At 36.2% G+C, this 17,763-nt stretch overlaps 1 protein-coding gene across 4 annotated transcripts in view; it reads left to right on the forward strand.

The window, feature by feature from the left end:
- Positions 1 to 17,763, forward strand: part of ABCB4 (ATP binding cassette subfamily B member 4) — an 85,450-nt gene that overhangs the window by 30,271 nt on the left and 37,416 nt on the right. For all 4 annotated transcript variants that reach the window (XM_054559565.2, XM_063726091.1, XM_054559566.2 and 1 more), the window contains 7 exons: positions 206 to 377; positions 2,440 to 2,553; positions 3,649 to 3,759; positions 3,978 to 4,103; positions 7,048 to 7,251; positions 7,615 to 7,785; positions 15,888 to 16,049. In XM_054559565.2, coding sequence (XP_054415540.1) covers positions 206 to 377; positions 2,440 to 2,553; positions 3,649 to 3,759; positions 3,978 to 4,103; positions 7,048 to 7,251; positions 7,615 to 7,785; positions 15,888 to 16,049 — 1,060 coding nt within the window. The remainder of the gene's footprint in view (positions 1 to 205; positions 378 to 2,439; positions 2,554 to 3,648; positions 3,760 to 3,977; positions 4,104 to 7,047; positions 7,252 to 7,614; positions 7,786 to 15,887; positions 16,050 to 17,763) is intronic.

A 17,763-nucleotide genomic window follows, 5' to 3' on the forward strand; every position in this document is an offset into this window, starting at 1 on the left:
GGGCCAGTAAAGAGAAGGCTTGGATCTGATCTAGGCCTGGATGATCCTGTATTAGTTCAATTCCCAAAGAACTGGGTCTCACCATGGGTTCATTACCTTGACTGACTTTGTTACTTAAACCTCCAACTATATAGGAGCCGAGTGTGACTTGGACTATGGATTGTTATTCTTAATTATAACGTTTTCCCTCTCATTTTTCTGGTAGGTATCAGAAACATTTAGAAAATGCCAAAGAGATTGGAATTAAAAAAGCTATTTCAGCAAACATTTCCATGGGTATTGCCTTCCTGTTAATATATGCATCATATGCACTGGCCTTCTGGTATGGATCCACTCTAGTCATATCAAAAGAATATACTATTGGAAATGCAATGACAGTAAGTAGTTCTCCTAACTTTTATGAAGAATATGAAAATCTTATTTCTCCATCTACCTTCTCTTTTCTTTGATATCCCTCCTTTTTGAAAGATGAACATGATTATAGGTTTTTGTTTTTGGTGAATCTTTCCACTGTCCAGTGGGCAGCGCTGACTTTCTAGAATATACAAGTCATAATTATGAGTGTGGATAAGAAAATAGCATGTGGTTAGACCATTTGTGAAACATATACAATGTATAAAAAGAAATAAAAATGGGATGAATTTAGGAATAAATAAATATGGATGGGAGCCATCCTCCCTCTGCCGTTGAGTTTTATTGTATAAGAAAGTAAGCATCATTATTATAGAATAGGTCATTGCACAAGAGAATGTTACATTTATATCACTTAAAACAATCAGCTCTCTGAAATACAAGAAGAGATGTTATGTTAGTTTGTTTTTCTTATTTATCAAAATGAAGATAGCTTCATTTTATGATTGTTAAAATAATATATACTAATTTTACAAAGGATTAGGATACAGAATTTTTAAAATTAAAATTACTTACAATCTAATAATTTATATTCTCTTGATGATAATTTTTGGCATATATCTTCCAGGTCATTTTCTATGTATATACACATTATTTTCTTTCAAAACTGGGATCATACTATATGTATCTTTTTGTAACCACATTTATGAACTACTAATATTTTGTGACCATCTTTTCATGTCAGAGACTCAGAACAATATGTAACTATTTAAATAGAAATCTTTTAAAATCTGTACTTGCCTATCTTGCTAAAGTGAGGATACTGAGCATAATTTGGCCATTTGATGATGACTTGGGATCATTATGAAAGTGAGTATTTTCAGAATGCTTTATGCAGTGGTATCTTCAGACTTCATTGAGAGGTCGTGGGTGTTCGACTTGGTGAGCCCTCATTAATGCTGAGTCTAATTTTTCTCACTTCCATCTTCTCTCTGGCAGTCAGTTTGGAAGCTTGCTACCCTTTCTTCACTTCCTCATTTACTATTGATATTTTATGAAGAAGGGAGGTTGAATCCTGACTACCATTCACCTTTGGTGATGAGTTTGTCCTCTCTGGCCTTAATTTCCTCATTTGTAGTATGTGGATAATGACACCTATCCCATATGGCTGAGAGTGCTATCCCCAGAGGGAGCCCAAGCAAAGCCCTCTGCATAAGGTCAGGGACTCTATTACATTAACCTTATAGCATCTATTTTGGTCAACATTATTTTTCTTTCTTACTGGTCCTTATCTGTATTGCAGATGGGGGATAGATATTTAACTGATATTTGAGTTATGGGTAACATGAAGTGTTGCTGTGTTTTGAGGAAAGCCAAATTATATGTAGAAGTTTCACCATGCCCTGAGAGAGAAAAAAAATTTATCTTCACTTATGTTTTTCTCAGTTAAGTTATGCTAATAATCTGGATTCCTGAAGCTGTATTCTGAACTTCTTTATATCAATTCATTTTCCTAGTGAAAAAATACTGTGAAGGGAAATGTGTTAAGTGTTGTATGCTATAGTACAGAATAACTGTGTAAAGGAATTGCTAACCAGTACACACGGGAGTGATTTTATGTTTTATGATGTGCAAACTGTTGCTTTTTATGTTAAAAATCTTTAAAAATATATGTGACATAGTGCTTTTTAGGAGCATTACATGGGGCCAAAATCTGCCATGTTTTATATTGAACCGTCTATGTAATTCCATGCATATTTAGAGAAAATCATATAGGATGGAATAATAATACTGATTGAAAATGTTTCTCTCTGGTGGCATCTGTGAGTGAGTCAATGAAATAGGTTTGAAAAATCTTTTTAACTCTGTATATATTCAGGAGAACAACAGGTAGTTTGAGAAAATAGACCCATTCAGGCAATAAAATGCTATATTAGCCTTGCAAATGTTGCTCTTCTGCGAAAAAAAAAAAGTAAAGGATAAACATAAACTTAATCCTTTATGTAGTATGTTACATATAAATCACATTTTAGATAATAATGAATGCCAGAATGTGACTTAAACTTTTCCTCATGTTATTTTGCTCAGGTTTTTTTTTCAATCCTAATTGGAGCTTTCAGTGTTGGTCAGGCTGCCCCATGTATTGATGCTTTTGCCAATGCAAGAGGAGCAGCATATGTGATCTTTGATATTATTGATAATGTAAGTCATTTATTATTTTAATGCCAAAAGAAGTCTTTGAGCTTGTATAATTAAATCTGGCTTTAGGTTGCATATTTTTGAATCAACTACATTGAATAAGTTGTACTGACTAAAGTGACATTTAATTATATGAAATGAATGACCTCTTAGTAATAAATGAAAGAAAATACCTCTTATTAATATTTTTTAAATGTATCTTTAGATAATATAATAATACTGATCTCATTTTGGAAAAGGACATCTGCACTAGTGCAGAGCAAAGATGTTTCTCCTCCTAGTTTTTATCTTTTTCACTTTCATGTTGTAGCCAGACTGAGAATCTTATAATTTCTATATAGGATGGAGGGTAGATAAATTATCGGTGGGACCAAAATTGACAGTATATTTTGCTGTGGGTTGCCCCTCTCCAAAAAATTATCATTGCATGTTTGGTGTGATTTTAAATAAACTACATTAAATAACTTAAACTGACTACAGTGAAAAAGAAAAAGTTTTGACATAAAAAAGTAAATCACTGCATTCAAATATTGCAAAGTAGATAACTGAAATTTGATCATTTAATCTAAGCAACATTTCCTTTTTCATTGATCCAAGTCATGAGAAAATTGCTCAGTTTCTGATTGTATTAAAAGTTTACATTATTCCTAAATAACTGCTATAATCAACCATTCAATCTTCTCAATTCAATCTATTACATTTATTATTTAGGAATGAGCTAATTTTCACTAAATGCTGAAATACTTGGCTATAATACATATCAATTATAGTATATTTTTGTTATTGCACTTGTATAAACGTGAATATCTGACCATTTAGAAAATTTATGAGGATATGCCAAAAGCTTAAAGGGAAATATTATATGAAATGAGATGAATATCTCTTATGTACTTTTCAGGAAAACACTATTTTCTGAAAAGGAGTTTTTCTTTAAACAGCACACATACATATACACACAATCTTCATCTTGGGTTTTTCTTATGTAAAGGGGATTGTGACATTCCAGGTCCTATTTTTGGAATTTGCTGAATCATATTCCTTAAAAATGCAACTTGTTTGTGCTATGATGGAATAGTCATTACATTTTGTTTTATTTAGAATCCTAAAATTGACAGTTTTTCAGAGAGAGGACACAAGCCAGAAAGCATCAAAGGGAATTTGGAGTTCAATGATGTTCACTTTTCTTACCCTTCTCGAGCTAACGTCAAGGTACTGTAAGTAATATTTATAGGAATTCCTAACTGAGGTTGATTGTTGAATCATTTTAAAGAATAAAGTCTCTATTATTTTGATACTTATGTGCCTTTTCCTTTGGGGGTTATATTCCCTTATTTGATACTTTTTTTTCAAATTTCAAACTGAATTGAATTATTCCCATTTTAGGGCTTTGTTGTGAAGTGTGTTCTTTTTTCTCATTTTCCTTACAGATCTTGAAGGGCCTCAACCTGAAGGTGCAGAGTGGGCAGACAGTGGCCCTGGTTGGAAGCAGTGGCTGTGGGAAGAGCACAACAGTCCAGCTGATACAGAGGCTCTATGACCCTGATGAGGGCACGGTAAGTGGGAAGAACCAAGCTTTCCAGAGTGGGAAGCTGGATACAAATTGGCCCTTTGAAATTGGTTTTTCAGTAACAAATTTGCATGTGAATCCAGTTTTGGTAAAAAGCCTACAAAATGGCAATGCCTATGGATAATACCTTCACACACTTGGGCTGGTTTCACAAATGTATTAAATAAAAGTCATAAAAGCTGTGGAAGCTGGACAAAGCTCTCCTCTGTTCTGACTAAGCTTTCATAACACATTAAATTACTGCAAAGCAGTCTACAAACCACTGAGAGGATTCCTTTCAATGAGTTAGGGTTTGGTCAAACATATTTCTTATAGCAATTGTTGGCAACAATTGATGTCAATTAGGGTCACCAGATATTTTAGGACAGCAATTAAATTCATCCAAGACAGTTGAGTTTTCTTAAACTTTGGAATATCTAAGGGGGAAAGTGGGATGGTCTCTTAAGAAACTAGTCTCTTGAGAAAATTCTAGAAACACAGGGACAGTAATAGCCTAGAGTATGTTTTTTGCCATTTAAAAGTTTTGTTATAAATTTGAATTTACAGAAAATTGTAACTAGAGAACTCACAGATCTTTCACCCAGATTTAGATTGTTTATATTTTGACCCACTTGCTTTATCATCTTCTCTTTCTCCGTGTGTGTATGTGTATATGTGTGTATATGTGTGTGTGTATGTGTGTATTATGTATACCCTTATACTTCAGAATACATTCCTAAAAAGGACATTCTCTTAGATAACCACAAAACAATGATAAAAATCAGTAAATTTAACATTAATGTAATATACAAGTCCACAAGCTATATTCAGAATTTCCTCAGTTGTCCCAATTTTAGAGCATTGAGTTTATCTGATATTAAAATGGATTAGAATTCAATAATTGTGAAAACAGAAGATTATAAGGTAAAAAGTAAAAATAATGGCATGCCAAAACCAAAAATCATAAAAAGCCATTGGGACAGAACAGAGATCTCCAGAATTAATATATAATTTTCTACAATACATGGAACTATTTATTTAATGTAATAAAATTAATATTATTGGAAAAATCTGATATTACTATGGGGGAACATAGGCCCATTCTCATTTACTAAAGTAAACTCTGGGTTGGTTCAAGTGTAAATATTTTCTTTATTTTTTAAAAAGAACCTGGTAAAATACCAACCATTGAGAATTAAATTATTATTGAAACAATTCACATTTTTAAAGAAAGCATATGTTAACAGAAAAAAAAGATCTTCAGAAATTCTATAACTCAGAGATATTCACTGTTAACATCATGATATAACAATTTTCTTACCACTGAAATAATAGAAAAAAATGCCTAGTGGTATAGATTAATTCAGTTGTTCCTTAAGCCTCTTTCCAATAAAAACCAATAAAACTATGATGAAAGAAAGCAATAAAGGCCTGACATGGTGGCTAATGCTTGTGATCTCAGCACTTTGGGAGATTGAGGTGGGAGGTTCACTTGAGGCCAGGAGTTTGAGATCATCCTGGGCAACTAATGAGAATCTGTCTCTACAAAATATTTTTTAAAATAGCCAGGCCTGGTGGTGTGCACCCATAGTCCTAGCTACTTGGGAGGCTGAGGCAGGAGGATCACTTGAGCCCAGGAGTTCAAGGCTGCAGTGAGCTATTGTTGCACCAATGGTTGCACCACTATGCTCCTCCAAAGCCTGGGTGACAGAATGAAACTCTGTCTCTAAATTAAAAAAAAAAAAGGACAAAAATAAAGTAATAAATTGGAGCAAAAGATTTATTATATATGGAAAAAGTATTATATTTATTATTAGAGAAGTTAATATGAATATATGAAGGTAACCCTGCTCATTATGAACATGCGACTCTCTGGAATATATACAGATTTGTAAAATGTTTCAAGAAATGGTCAACTTTATTTATAAATATATATAAATGAAAACAGATATAAGCTATCACCTCATACCTATTAATTGGAAGAAAACAGATTAAAATGATAAAACCCAGTGCTAGTAAATTACAATGAAACAGATATATTTATATATTCCTGTTGACATTGTAAGTTATTAAAATGTTTTAAGATAATTATTTAGCCTTTTATTAACAAGCAACAAATGCCCAGCAAATCCAGTCATTGTACATGTAAGCAATTGTTGTCAAGGGAGAAAAAATAAATCATAATCTTCAACTTAGTAATTCTCTACTCTTGCAATAAATATTGAAGTAAGCCAAATATTTAAGGGATTATAAATGAAGTAAATTAAAGCATGTAAAAAATAGCAAAACATGGGCCGGGTGCAGTGGCTCATGCCTGTAATCCTGTAATCCCAGCACTTTGGGAGGCCAAGGCGGGCGGTCACGAGGTCAGGAGATCAAGATCATCCTGGCTAACATGGTGAAACACCGTCTCTACTAAAAATACAGAGAATTAGCCGGGCATGGTGGTGGGCGCCTGTAGTCCCAGCTACTCTCGAGGCTGAGGCAGGAGAACGGTGTGAACCCGGGAGGCGGAGCTTGCAGTGAGCGGAGATGGTGCCACTGCACTCCAGCCTGGGCGACAGAGCGAGACTCCATTTCAAAAAAAAAAAAAAAAAAAAAGCAAAACACCATAATGCTATCAAAATTATATGTAGACCAGGAAGGTAAGTGTGCATTTTTATTTAAATTTAATATTGGAACATAAAAATAATGGTATGCCAAAAACATAAAACCCAAAATAGTTTATGGCAAATAATCCTTCCATGAAAAAAACTGTGTATATGAAAATAAATATCAGGAGAGAGCATAAGCTTTTTATTTTTGTTCTTGCATATTGCTGTTTATTTCTAATTATTATTTCTAAACACTGAACTAAGTTAAATATTAGGTAGGATGTTTTTCGTAAATGGTCCTGATACTTCAGCTATTAGATGGTTAAATACTTAATAGGAAATATTTCTTTCTTTCAGATTAACATTGATGGGCAGGATATTAGGAACTTTAATGTAAGCTATCTGAGGGAAATCATTGGTGTGGTGAATCAGGAGCCGGTGCTGTTTTCCACCACAATTGCTGAAAATATTCGTTATGGCCGTGAAAATGTAACCATGGATGAGATAAAGAAAGCTGTCAAAGAGGCCAACGCCTATGAGTTTATCATGAAATTACCACAGGTAAAGGCTTTGATAAAGTAGTTGTCCTTGAAATTAGAATTTCACCTCATAGGACTGAGTTTGTTCTTCAAAGGTTTAGCTAATAATGTTTGAGATGCAAGATTGTCCAACTTTGCTAGATAAGTCCCCTGAATTACTCAGTTAGGGGTTAAAGGATTATAGCCTGGTAGATGATTAATATAAAATTTTATACAGAATGTGTCAGTTTTTTTTATAATTCAGAATTCATTTATCTTATCATACTTTATGATACATTAAAATAGTTAAGACAAAGCTCCATGTTGTCTTTATGTAGTTCTATAGAATTCCTAGCCTTTTTAAATTTAAGTTACTTCAAGAGCTGATCCATGTTTTCTGTGTTAGAAATTTGACACCCTGGTTGGAGAGAGAGGGGCCCAGCTGAGTGGTGGGCAGAAGCAGAGGATTGCCATTGCACGTGCCCTGGTTCGCAACCCCAAGATCCTCCTGCTGGATGAGGCCACATCAGCATTGGACACAGAAAGTGAAGCTGAGGTACAGGCAGCTCTGGATAAGGTCAGTAGACCCTAAAAAGCTGAAGGACCACCACATTGAAACCTATTGAAAATTCTTGCCAATGCTTCCGGAGTCTGGATTGAGAAACAGAAACATAGCAAATGAAGCTACCTCGTGGAGCTGTATTGATTTCTCCTTTCTGTCAGGTTACATTGTCTTCAGAGAGAGGTGAAGGGTACTGACTTGTTTTGACTATGGTGCAGTGAGCCCAGATCCAGGTCTGTACAACAAGCTATTTAGCTTTGTTTATTTCTTGCACATGGGCTATTGCAAGACTACTTTTGACCAAAAGTAGTCATGTTAAAATACATATATTTTTAAATCCAGTTACCCAGACACTGGTCCAGCTGAAAACTAATTCAGAATACTCACCCTATTTTGTAGGCAGTGACATCATCTTTATCTATTCATGTAGGTGACCAGGTGCTTTTCTGGAAATAAAGTTCAGCTCTGTACTTGTCTAAGCATATAAATAAGCAATTCATTTTAAGGGTGCTGAGTTCATCTGTCCAGCTCAGATATTTCTAAGTCTCTCATTAGCATCTTTACTAAGCTAAAGTGTCACAGGAAGGACCTTATCTTGGTACACTTTTGGGGGTAATGCTGATGTCATCTGTATTAACAACACAGTGTAAATACCAGAGTCAGATGACACCGTAGAAATTAGTTTCAAACACATAAGTATCATAAATATATTTGATTTAAGACAGTTTAGTAATAACATGTGCAAGTTCCTTAAGGAATTCTATCTGAACCACCTCTTACAATTTAAGAGACAAGCTGCACGAACCTTATTTTCTCAGGAAAATTTATATCTGAATCCTAAGTTAACATAACTCCCTTTTATGCTGTAAACTGTAGTTAATTAATGCCTCATGGTTTATCAGCTTAATATCTTGACTCTTTTTGTTGTTTTTTAAGACAGGGTCTTGCTCTGTCACCCAGGGTGGAGTGCAGTGGTGTGATCATGGCTCCCTGCAGCCTGCACCTCCTGGGCTCAAGCCATCCTTCCACCTCAGCCTCCTGAGTAGCTGGTACTACAGGTGTGTGCCACCACACCTAGGTAATTTTTGTATTTTTGGTAGAGATGGGTTTTTTCCATGTTGCCCAGGCTGGTCTCAAACTCCTGAGTTCAAGTGATCATCCTGCCTCAACCTCCCAAAGTGCTAGGATTATAGATGTGAGCCACTGCACCCAACCAATATCTTGACTTATTTTATATAATTTAATAATGATTAATAAGACAATAATAATTATTCCTTACAAATTCTTGCACTAATTATACTGCTTTTGTGTATATTAAATCATGATATTAAGGAGTCAAAATATAATGCATATGAGACTGGTATATTGTTGGTTATTCTGAAGTTACTTAAAGCAGTACATCATAAAGTAATACATGCATAAGTTAAACTATTCTAACTTAAAAATGTAATTAGACATTCATGTATTGACATAGACATTTTAGAGTAAAGTCGGGTAGAATGAGAGATATATTTACCAAAAAATCAAAAACAAAAAAGAGTCCTATTCAGCCCTGGAGTCTAGGTTCCAATCATTTCCAGGATACAGATATTCAATATACAATATAGTTCTTGCTGTGCTAAAATAATAGAATTATTGGAGATGACCAGTATGTATTGTTTTTCCTAATATGACCTCTGCCAGAAAAACTGTGACCTTGCAAGTTTTAGTACATATTTGGACAAGTCAATTCATTCAATTTTAGCAGTCTCTTTGTGTTCTATAGGATCATAGCACACTCCTCAGTTGATAACTTTTTTATATTTACTTTAAAAATAGCTGATGAACCACTCATAATTTTTTAAAGTTTCCAGGAAAAGCCATTAGCAGCTTAGGGTGATGGTTAGGAGCACAGGCTTTGATGCTAGGCTGGGATTGGAGTCCTGGCTCTGTTCTTTTCTAGCTGTGTCCTTGGGCACATTAACTAACCTCTCTAAGCCTGAGACATCTCTGAAGTAATGGGGGAAGAGGGGACAGAAATAGTATCATAGGATTATTTAAAGAATAACCAAGATACTGCATGTAAAGTTATTAGCACATGCCTAGCACATAGGAAACACTTGATATTGTTGGCTGCTGCTATTATTATGGTGATTACCATTACCAGGATTATTATTATTATTATTTTTTGGTTTTTAAATTGGTTACCTATTGCTAGGTAACAAACTGTCTTGAGTCCAGGCTTAAAACAATTCAGTGTATTGGCTGAGTAGATCCTCTGTTCTTTCCACCTGAGCACATGGCTGCATTTACCTGGAGGGCTGGCTTCATTAAAATGGTCCATGGTGGCCTCACTCACACGCTGGCTGTTGGCTGGCCATCTCAATTCTCCATGTGACTTCTCACACTCATACAATAGGCTAACCTGGCTTCCTTACATGAAAGTTTCAGGGCAGTGTACCCAGAGAGCAAAGACTAATGTGTGAAGTGTCCAGAGGATTAGACTCCAGAACTCATCTTGTTGGTCACAGCAAGTCACAGGCTAGCCCAGATTTGAGGAGAGATAACAGACTGTGCCTCTTAATGGGTGAGCAGTAAAAAATCTGTGACCATATTGAATCTTCTAAAGCATGCCCTCTGTCACAATTATTTACATTTCTTCCACATGTAAAAGAAGGTCACCTCTTCCTCAGACCCTCAAAATTTTCATATAGTGATAGCATCTGGCTCAAAGACCAGTATCTGAAGATCTGCATGTGGTCTAATACAGATGAGGGTCTTCATTTTCAGCTCACCTTGACCCAGAGATCTATGAAAAAGACAAGTTATCATCAACACATACTCTCAACATAGAGTGGTGGTGCAGGGACAGGATAATCATAGCAGATACTCGTTCAAAAAGGATGAGAATAGGAAGCTCATAGCAGTCCTTGGCCATAGCGATTCTGACATGCAGCCAGTTACCCCACTACTCCAGGGAAATGGGATGTTTCTTGATTAAGGCCTGATTCTGCTCCCCAGGAGTGGGTTCCCTAGTCCATTGTTCTCTTTAGTTCCAGGGTCTTTTACCTTCCCTCTGAGAGGGCTTTCCTTTTTCATAAGAAACGATCTGTATCTGCAGCTGAGTGGCTTTCTTAGCATGTTTCTGCCCATAGAAATTTGGGGCCCTTTTCATTTTGTTTTTTTTTCAGTCTCTTTTAGACGAAGCTGAAGGATTCTCTTAAAAACTTTGTGAGTTTACTTAGAATCTAGCTGTCATTTACTCAAGCCCCAGAAGTTATGCCTATATATTTTATTTTGAGACAGGCTCCTCTCTTCTTTGGGCTGCAAGTGAACCTGCCATCAGAAAACTCTTAAATAGTTTTTAAGGCTTTTTTTTTTTTTTTTTTTTGTAGCTGAAAGTGTCTACTAGGCTCTGCCTAAAATCTTTCAGAGGTTTTTGCTAAAAATCTTACACCCACACACTCTGATTTTTGCCCTAATTTTATTGGATGACTAGCAACTTCATTTTCCAACTGAGTACTGGGGTCTGCTTTATTGTCTTTAAATTCTCCTTGTAACCAAGTAGCTCATTCTTTAGCTGATCATTCTCTTCCCAAACCTCATTGTACATAGCTAGGGGAATCCACTTGTCTCTCCTATGGTCTGTCTAGAGATGTCTGAAGTCTCCTCAGCCAGATGTACAGGTTCATTAAGTAAAATGTCTTTCTTCCAAGTCACTGCAGGAAATATTTTTGTCAAGTTTTCCAAGGTTACATAATGAAGGTACTCCTTTTCTATCCTCTAATAGCAATTTCTTTACTCTTCTTTCAGTCTCCACTAACAATATTATCACCTTCCTTTGAACCACCACCTACCACTCAATCCCAAAGCCAGTGTCACATGTTTTAGGTTTTTGGTTACAGCAGCATCCCAATCTAATTACTAATTTCCATATCAGTTGTTTTAAGCCAAGAATTTAGTGACTTAAATACAACTTGTATTGCCCACAAATTTGTGGGTTGGTAAAGTGGTTTTTCTGTTGGTTTTGCCTAGTCTTATTTCAGCTCAGGGTCGCCTGGGCTGGAATATTCAAGGTGGCCTCACTCATGTGCCTGGCAGTTGGGGATGGCTGTTGCCTAAGGCAGGTTGCTTTTCCTCCCTGAAGCCAGTTATCCTTCAGGAGGCTAGAGAAACTTCCTTTCACTGAGGTTCCAGGGTAACATCCGAAGATGGCAAACAGACGAGCTGTGTGAGATCCCTTGAGGCCTGGGCTCCAGAAATTGTAGAAATCGATTTCTTTACATTTTCTTTGTCAAAACAAGTTACAGGGCCTGGCCAGATATGAGGAGGCAGAGAAATTGGCTCCACCTCTGTATAGGAGAAGCCGCAAAGTGTTGGTGGCCATATTAATCTGCCATAGTTGCTATGAAAATAGTTTATAATCTACACTAATTGGCTCCACACTGCAAGGTAACTATGCTAATATTTTTTACAGACAATAAACCATACCTTTAAAGATAAACCCTTTATTACTATGTCCCCAAAGATGAAACCAATCGATCAGTTAGCCAGTCACTCTAACTTACAAGCCAACTCTCTTTTTAATGATGAAAAGTTGAATTTCATAAATTGTAGTCTTGCCTCTGAGGACCATAAGGATGTATCACTATTATATCTACTGTTATTTCACCCAATTACCCAACCTGGAAGAATAATATTTTTCTTTTGTGGATCCTTTATACGTTGATCAGTCCTTCCTTGTGTGGCAACAGCTTACTGTAGTTACCTACTTATTTTTATGCCTTCTCTTTCCTAGGAAGAATAAACCACCCCAGGAGGCAGAATTAATAAAAAGATTCATATTTGAATCTCTACAACAGCCCAGTGCCTTGCACATAGTGGAGGCTAAATAAATATTTACTAAATTGAATATGATGGCCCAGCTCATTGAGAAAATATGTCTACATTAAAATAATTTTTTTTGAGACGGAGTCTCGCTCTGTCTCCAGGCTGGAGTGCAGTGTTGTGATCTTGGCTTACTGCAACCTCCGCTTCCCAGGTTCAGGCAATTCTCCTGCCTCAGCCTCCTGAATATCTGGGACTACAGGCACATGCAACCACGCCCAGCTAATTTCTGTAGTTTTAGTAGAGATGGGGTTTCCCCATGTTGGCCAGGATGGTCTCAATGTCTTGATCTCGTGATTTGCCTGCCTCAGCCTCCCAAAGTGCTGGGATTACAGGCATGAGCCACTGTGCCTGGCCCTAAAATAAATTTTAATAGTGATGACCATATTAGCTTTTGACTCTACAGATAGCAACTATTTGTCAAAATAAATAAAATGCTATTAAATATAAGATCTTGAAGAAAGATAAAACAGCAGATTTTGTATTTTGACTCTTTTAAAGAAAGGCAATACAGTTTCATACCTACATGCACACTCCTGATCATGGTGTTATCATAGAAGAACAGGAAAAGAAACATAATGGTGGCCGGGTGTGGTGGCTCACACCTGTAATCCCATAACTTTGGGAGGCTGAGGCTGGCAGATCACGAGGTCAGGAGATTGAGACCATCCTGGCCAACATGGTGAAACTCCATCTCTACTAAAATACAAAAAAAAAAAAAAATTAGCCGGGTGTGGTGGCGGGCACTTGTAGTCCCAGCTACTGGGGAGGCTGAGGCAGGGTAATCGCTTGAGCCCAGGAGGTGGAGGTTGCATGAGCCAAGATCATGCCACTGCATTCCAGCCTGGCGACAGAGCAAGACTCCATCTCAAACAAACAAAAAAAAGAACGAAAATGGTGATTCTATGGTGATTCTTATAAAAAGATTCCAAAAGGTTTCATTTTGATGCTGTTTTACCAAAGTTCCAGAAAGGCTAGTAGATTAGTCCTCCCTTTGTTTAGGCCGGCCTTTCATCCCTGCACATCCTGAATTAGTCAAAGGTCTAAATTTCATAATAGCTAGTGTCCCTAAATCTAGGATATTTATTTGTCAATGTCCTGTCATCATCAGGGTGTCTGGGAGCTCTGAAAAAAAAAACAAACAAAAAAACAATTTTTTGTGTCAAAGCTCTACTTTGGCCAACTTCTCTTGGTCAAAGGTGACAGTTGCTTACTTCTAAATTGATGAACACATACTTTATTTCTTTTACATAGCAATCATTCACTCATACATCTGATTCCAATTCCTTTGTGTATATATGTTGACATATCATCAACCTATTATCATCATCATGATAATATAGTCATTGTTAGCAATTTATTCATCACTATTAGCATCATGAATATAATTACAGTAATCAAATTATTTTTTATATGCCTTATTATATAGGGACTAAACCCAGCTTCCATGTAAGTAAATATTTGTGAGTGCTTCTTTGGGGCTTATATACTAAACATCAAAGAATAGTCTTAAATGTTGTCCAAGAGAGCTGTGTTCTAGCCTCTCTCTCTTTTCAGTGATGTTTCTCTTTTATATTTACTTAAAAACAATTGATTCATCTGGATTTATTTTAGTGTAAGGACTAAAGTAGAAATACTACATTACTTTATTAAGTGGCTACACAATTGTTCCAATACCATTTATTGTATAATTCACCTTTTCTTTACCAATAGGTAGTACCATATTTATTGTAATTAAATTCTTAGATGGTTTATGTCTATTTCTGGACTCTCCATTTGGTTCTATTGATCAAATTACCCATTCACATGCTGTTTTTTCCTAGGTTTTACTATTTTAATTGCTGTAGCTTTTTATGTACTAATATCTGTTAGAGATATTTCCTTCTCATTACTCCTCTCATTAACTTCTTTTTCAGAATTTTCATGGCTATTTTTTAAAAATTGAGATACAAACCACATGCCATAAAACTCACCCCTTAAAAATATATAATTCCGGGGTTTTTAGAATATTCACAAGGTTGTGCAACCATCACCGCTATCGAATTCCAGAACATTTTCACCACCTCATTAAGAAACCAGTCACTCTGCATTCCACCCTCTCTCTAGCCCTTGGCAACAATGAATCTACCTTCTGTTTCTATGAATTTGCCTATTCTTAGATATCTCATATAAATAAAATCATACCACGTGTCATCTTTTGTGACTGGCTTCTTTCACTTAGCACAATGTTTTCAAAGTCCATCTATGTTGTGACGTGAATCAAAATGCATTCTATTTTATGGCCTAACAATATTCCATTGTATGGATATACCACATTTTAAATCTGTTTGCCAATTGATGAATATTTGGATTATTTCCACTTTTTGCCTATTATGAATCTAGCCTCTCATTTTTAATTTATATGTTAACCACTTAGGTGAATTAGACTATTCTCTAATAACCATCCTAATGATGTGGTTTGATTGTCTCAGAGTAGGAGTGATCTTAAGATATTGGGTAAAAGGGCTAATGAGTGTCAGAAAGAATAGCCATTATTAATGACATAATATCAATACTTTTATTGGCATTATCCAGAGTTTAAATGCCCATTTATAAATCCACCAAACAAACATATGAGGCCACTAAACTGAGACAGGTGATTTGTAGATTTTAGCATGCATAAAAATCACCTAGGGCACTTGTTAAAGAGCAGATTTACTTGCCTTACTCTAGAGATTATGCTTTGGATGGCTTTTGAACCATAATTTTAACTGTCCTGATCCCGAGGTGCATTTTCACCTAACTGCCTGCTTTCAGTTCATCAGAATTAGTTAATATCAGGCTCTTAAAAATGGACCCTACAGCAGTGCTCTGGAAAAGGCTGTCACTTGGCAACAACTTCCCTAAAATATTTCTGGTAATGTCTCTAGCATTCCATATAACTTAGAGCTAGAGCTTCTCAGACAAGTGTGAAAACACTGAAGAAGGATCAAACCCTTATTTTTCTTAAGTAAACACTGACACTACCATAGGTTTCTGGAGAAATCATCCATCTTCCTACTGAAGGGGTTAGCCACTTGTCTGGTCCCAAACTCATCTGACTTTAATTTTTCATAAAAAGTGACGCCTTTGCCATAATCACACAGAGATCTGGAGTATAAACTACTCTCTAATCATCTACAAACAGCATTCATCCAAATGCTTAACTGTGCATGTTAATTGACAGTGTGCCAATACTGTAACCCTGATGCACCACATTTTTGTTCTTTTAGGCCAGAGAAGGCCGGACCACCATTGTGATAGCACATCGACTGTCTACGGTCCGAAATGCAGATGTCATCGCTGGGTTTGAGGATGGAGTAATTGTGGAGCAAGGAAGCCACAGTGAACTGATGAAGAAGGAAGGGGTGTACTTCAAACTTGTCAACATGCAGGTACTTGCTTTTCAGGAATTTTTTCTGCTATTTACTCCTCAATATAGTCTTCTTTAAATATTAAAATATGATCCAGTGAATGCTATACTGAGCAAGAAGAGACTTCAACAAGATGCCTAAAAGTGTATATCTGAGACTTTAAATCAGAATCTGTAAAGAGGTGGCAGGTGACAAAATAGGGGAAAGTGCCAAAAACATCATGGATATATTCCTTAGGACAGATTCCTAATTGCCTGGGGAATACGGTCAAACTAAAAGGTCCTTTCTAGCATGATGGGGTGATCAGAGTTTTGGGAATCAGAGGACGAGAGAAGTGTTTCACACTTGTCCAAGGAGTCCTGGCTCTGAGTTATATGGAATGCTAGAGACTTTACCAGAAACATTTTAGGGAAGTCATTGACAAGTGACAGCCTTTTCCAGAGCACTGCTGTAGGGTTCCTTTTGACCAGCCAGGATCTCTAGTGGTTGAGGGAGGTCTCATGTGATCTAATATTGTTTCCCAGGTGATCCTAATAAGACCATCATCAAGATTTGTGACTCTAGGAAGTGAATAGTTTGTCTTTTAAAAGGAAAGAGCAGGCTAGGTGCAGTGGCTCATGCCTGTAATCCCAGCACTTTGGGAGGCTGAGGTGGGCAGATCACCTGAGGTCAGGAGTTCAAGACGAGCCTGGCCAACATTGTGAAACCCCATCTCTACTAAAAATACAAAAATTAGCTGGGCATGATGGTGCACGCCTGTAGTCCCAGCTACTTGGGAGGCTGAGGCAGGAGAATCACTTGAATCCGGGAGGTGGAGATTGCAGTGAGCTGAGACTACACCACTGCACTCCAGCCTGAGTGACAGAGTGAGACTCTGTCTCAGAGAAAAAAGAAAGAAAAGAGCAGTCATTCATTCTAGTTCCTAAAACAGATTATACTGATAACGATTGGTTTTTCTTATTATTAAGACATATTATTATACTCAGTCACTTGAGCAACATTGCAGAATAAATAACTTAAGAATATTTTATTCTATGAACGATTCTATTTGTGAAAGTATATACATTTGCTTTGATACAACTGTAATTACCATGTACACACATATTTTTGTTCTTTTTTCTTAACATTTCAGATATATGTCATCCACATACTATTATTTTAATGGTTGCTCAGAAGTTCATTTTATTAATGTGTGAAATTAGTCATTTTTCTAAAGTTAGATATTTGGTCTGTTTCCAGTATTTCTCTATTCTAAATATTGTCGCTGTGAGCACAAGTAGTTCAAAAAGGTTGTCAAAATTTTGCCTTGCTTTCTGACAAGTAACTTAACTCTTCTGAGCCTTCGTTTCTACGTTTACAATACCAAACCTACCATGAGAGGTTGCTATAACTTTAGAAAAATAAACATCCAAATACTTGTGTACTAAAAACAACCCACTGAAATGTTTAAAAGGGTGGATTTTGTGATATGTTAATTATATTTTTAAAAAGCTGTTTTTCTTTTTTTTTTTTTTAAAAAAAGACCTGACACAAATTAGATGATGATAAATGGTGGTTACTAAAATTTGCAAATTCCCCCAAATGAAAATACCAAATGAAATGATGAAAAGTTTTATAACTCAGGCTTGCATTTGCCAGAGGGTATTCTCCAGTGGGGGGAATCAATCATAGTGTCTTTGCCGAATGCTACCATATGGCCTAGCCACCATGAAGGGTCTTTGTCATTTCACTAGTT

Source organism: Pongo abelii, chromosome 6 (genome assembly GCF_028885655.2).
Source record: "Pongo abelii isolate AG06213 chromosome 6, NHGRI_mPonAbe1-v2.0_pri, whole genome shotgun sequence".
NCBI classification, from domain to species: Eukaryota; Metazoa; Chordata; class Mammalia; order Primates; family Hominidae; genus Pongo; species Pongo abelii.